The 4,049-nt window shown below is 65.8% G+C and overlaps 1 protein-coding gene across 1 annotated transcript; it reads left to right on the forward strand.

The window, feature by feature from the left end:
• Positions 1–3,643, forward strand: LOC309524290 (apical junction component 1 homolog). Its single transcript, XM_082208747.1, has 2 exons — positions 1–289; positions 1,361–3,643. Exon 2 carries the CDS (start codon positions 1,406–1,408, stop codon positions 3,584–3,586), a length of 2,181 nt encoding a protein of 726 aa, XP_082064873.1. The 5' UTR covers positions 1–289; positions 1,361–1,405; the 3' UTR covers positions 3,587–3,643.
• Positions 3,644–4,049: the final 406 nt, after the last annotated feature.

Consider the following 4,049-nt stretch of genomic DNA (forward strand, 5'->3'; position numbering starts at 1 on the left):
CAGCCTGGTCCACCTGTGGGGCGCAGAGGGGGAGCAGCCTGGTCCACTTCTGGGGGGCAGAGGGGGAGCAGCCTGGTCCACTTATGGGGCGCAGCCTGGTCCACTTGTGGGGAGTTGCTCTTCTGACTCTTATAACCGTAGCTTGCCCCTGAGCATGCGCAGAGTGCCTTTGCTTCCCCCCCTAGCTGACCCTTCCCTTCTCCTCTTTCGCACCCTAGGCCCCTCGCCTGACGCCCCGGGGAGCAGCATGGAGCGCCGGCCCCACGCCCCGCCACGCCTGCCCGGCCAGGTAGGACGCTCCCGCCTTGAGCGGCTACCTTTCATGAGGCGGGGAGTTCCCCAGGTTGCCTCTCCAACGCTAGAATTCCCAGAGAATCGTCGTTTTCTCCAGCTCTTTCGGACTACGTATCCCATGATCCCTAGCTAGCCGGAGCGGCGGTCAGGGAATTACCGATGGGAATGGGAGTTGTAGTCCCAAAGAGGTGGGGAAAACTACAATTCCCATGATCCCTAGCTAGCCGAAGCAGCGGTCACGGATGATGGGAATGGTAGTTTTCCACGCTAGCTCGGGATCATGGGAGTTGTAGTCCCAAAGAACTGGGAATACTACAATTCCCATCATCCATGTCCGCTGGTCCAGCTAGCTAGGGATCATGGGAATTGTAGTTTCCCCTGCTGCTTGGGAATACAACTCCCATCATCCCTAGGTAGCAGGAAAACTACAAAAAGCGGGAAAAACTACAATTCCCATCATTCCTGACCGCTGGTACAGCTAGCTAGGGATCATGGGAATTGTAGTTTTTCATGGGAATTGTAGTCCCAAACAGCTGGAAAAAACTACAATTCCCATTATCCCGGACGGCTGGTCTGGCTAGCCAGGGATCATGGGAATTGTAGTTTTTCCTCTGATATTTGGGACTACAACTCCCATGATCCCTAGCAAACCGGAAAAACTACAGCTCTTTGAGACTAAGGATGATGGGAATTGTAGTTTTCCCAGCTGTTTGGGACTACACCTCTCATGATCCCGAGCTAGTGGGGAAACAGTGGGGAAACTACAATTCCCATCATCCCTGACCACCGGTCCAGCTAGCTAGGGATCATGGGAGTTGTAGTCCCAAACAGCTGGAAAAACTACAATTCCCATCCTCTGTGACCACCGGTCCAGCTAGCTAGGGATCATGGGAGTTGTAGTCCCAAACAGCTGGAAAAACTACAATTCCCATCCTCTGTGACCACCGGTCCAGCTAGCTAGGGATCATGGGAGTTGTAGTCCCAAACAGCTGGAAAAACTACAATTCCCATCATCCCTGACCACTGGGACTCCCCGCCACTTGACGCCCTTCCTCTCCCCCCGCAGGACCCGCACTGAGGGCGGCGCGGCGCCGGGCCCGCCCCTCCGAAGATGACCCGCACCCACCCGCCGGACCTCCTGCGCCACGTCCAGACGGCGCCGCCCTTCCCCTGCGCCATGTCGGCGGCGCCCCAGCAGCCCTTCCACAAGCGCCACTGCCGCAGCTTCGACTTCCTGGAGTGGCTGGACGAAGACGAGACGCCGGCGCCCGGCCCCCGGCGCGGGCGCGAGGCCCCCCGGGACCCGGCGCCCCGGGCCCGCTCCAAAAGCGCCGGGCGCCACGCCAACGAGCTGCACCCGGTCAAGCTCCAGCCCCAGCGCAGCCGCATCTCCCCCTTCCAGTACGGCGCCAACGCCCCGCCCGCCAACGCCCCGCGCCGGCGCCTGGACATCAAGCCCGACCCGCCGCCGCCACCGCGCTACGTCTCCCCGGCACGGAGCGGCCTGGCCGTGCCCGGCGCCTGGCGCCCCTCCCGCACCCCGACGCCCAGCGACACCTACGAGGACCGGGCGACGGGCGACGCCTACGACCCGAACCCGCCACCGGCGCCACTCCAGGTCTTCTATGCCGGCGACGGAGGATACGCGCCGCCGCCGCGCTCGGTCCGGAACTACGCTTCCCCCTTCCTCGACGCCCACCCCGTCCGGGAGGCGCCCAGCCGGACGAACTACGTCTCCCCCTTTTACGTGCCAACGTTTGACGGCGCCGTGCCCACGTTCGACGGCGCCGCGCCGCCCTTTTACGGCGCCACCCCACCACCCTTTTACGGCGCCGCGCCACCGGGCGCACCCGTCCCGGCGCCGGTCTCACGGACATACCCTCACCCGTACGGCGCCTGGCGCCCGGCGGCGGCGCCCTACCAGACCTGGCAGGTCGGGTGCTACCCGCCGGGCGCCGCCCCGTCGCCCTGGCCGACGCCGCGCCTGGGAACCGAAGCGCGCAGCCACTCCAAGTCGTGGGACGACATCCTGGCGCCGCGTGGGCGCCCGGACCCGCCGCTGTGGCGCGGGCGCAGCTACGAGAACATCCTGGCGCGCCCCCAGGCGCCGCCGGCCCTCTCCCCCGACGCCCGGCGCCCGGCCCCCGTGGTGGTGACGCTCTCCAGCTCCCCCAAGCGCTACGCCGCCCTCTCCCTCTCGGAGAACTCGCTCCTGGAGAAAGCGGGCGCCGCCGGGCGCGGCGCCTGGTTCGTGACGCCGGAGATCACCATCACCGACAACGAGATCGCCGGGCGCCCGGCGCCGGCGCGCCAGCGCAGTTTGGAGCAGCTGGACCAGCTGATCACGGACCTGGTGATCGACTACAAGCCGGGCGCCGACCCCGGGGAGACGCCGGGCGCCAGCTCGCCGGACGCCAGCACCGACGAGGACGACGTCATGTGCTCCAATGCCCGCTGCGGGCGCACGGAGACCATGTTCCACGCCTGCCTCTACTTCAAGTCCTGCCACAGCTGCCCCACCCTCTACTGCTCGCGCCACTGCCGGCGCCAGGACTGGCGCCGCCACAAGGAGCGCTGCGCCGCCGGGCGCGCCGCCAGCGCCTGCCGCAACGCGCTGCGCTTCTCCCGGGAGGACGCGGCGGCCCACCGGGCCTTCTCCCGCCTGGCCCGTGTCGGCTTCCTCTCCCGCGGGCGCGGCGTCCTCTTCCTCGGCTTCCCCGGCGCCGCCGCCGCCGAAGGCTTCCTCCGCGCCGGGCTGGGCGCCCTGGCGGCGGCGCCAACGTACCTCTCCCTCCGGGAAGTGGGCGCCCACGCCGGGAAGCTGGGCGCCTACGCCCGGGAGCTGCAGCGCGCCGGGGAGGAGTACGACCCGGCCGAGTGCTTCGTGCTGAACGTCACGGTGGCGGCGGGCGAGGGGCACCCGGTGGCGCGCCAGCACGCCAAGGTGGCGCTGGCGGCCTCGGCGCCGGCGGCGGGCGCCGAGATCGAGACGCTGATCCTGACGCCGCCGCCGGGCGCCGGGGACCAGGAGGACCGGCGGGCGCGGGAGGTGTGCTTTGTCCACATCCAGCGGGAGCTGCGCGCCCGGGGCGTGGCGCTGCGGCGCGAGTTCCCGGAGGTCTACGGGCGGCTGGTGGCGTTCGTGGAGAGCGGGCGCCGCTTCACGCCCACCACCATCTACCCCGTCGACAAGAGGACGGGCAAGCAGTTCCTCTGCATGATCATGGCAGGATCCGAACCCCGGACCCTGGACTGGGTGGCCAGTCCCAATCTGCTGGACGAGTTGATGTAGCGGAGGCAAGTGGCGGGGAGTACCGAGGGAAAAGGACGGAAAAAGCAGCAGAAATGAGCACCGTTTCTGGGTTCAAGTGGCAGGGAGTTCCAACGGACGTTTTGTGGCAGTTTGCGGGACTTCCAGTGGCAGGGAGTTTCAACGGGAAGAACAGAAAGAGAATGGGCTCCGTTTTGCTGCCGTTGGTGGAATGTTTCTGGGTTCAAGTGGCGGGTGGTTCCGATCGGAATGACAAAAAACTGGCGCGTTTTGCTGCCCACGTTCCTTTGTTCAAGTGGCGGGGAGTTCCACTGGGAAGAATGGACAGAACGACGCCAGAAATAGGCTCCGTTTTGCTGCGGTTCCTTTGACGTCTCCGAGTTCAAGTGGCAGGGAGTTCCGATGGGAGGAATGGAGAAAAAAACACACATTTGTTGCAGTTTGTGCGACGTTTCTGTGTTCAAGTGGCAGGGAGTTCCAACGG

This window comes from Podarcis vaucheri (assembly GCF_965113315.1).
Source record: "Podarcis vaucheri genome assembly, chromosome: Z".
Classification (NCBI taxonomy): Eukaryota; Metazoa; Chordata; class Lepidosauria; order Squamata; family Lacertidae; genus Podarcis; species Podarcis vaucheri.

Excerpts from the sequence above, each read along its gene's own strand:
- LOC309524290 (XM_082208747.1), top strand. The coding sequence starts at position 1,406 with ATGACCCGCACCCACCCGCCGGACCTCCTGCGCCACGTCCAGACGGCG.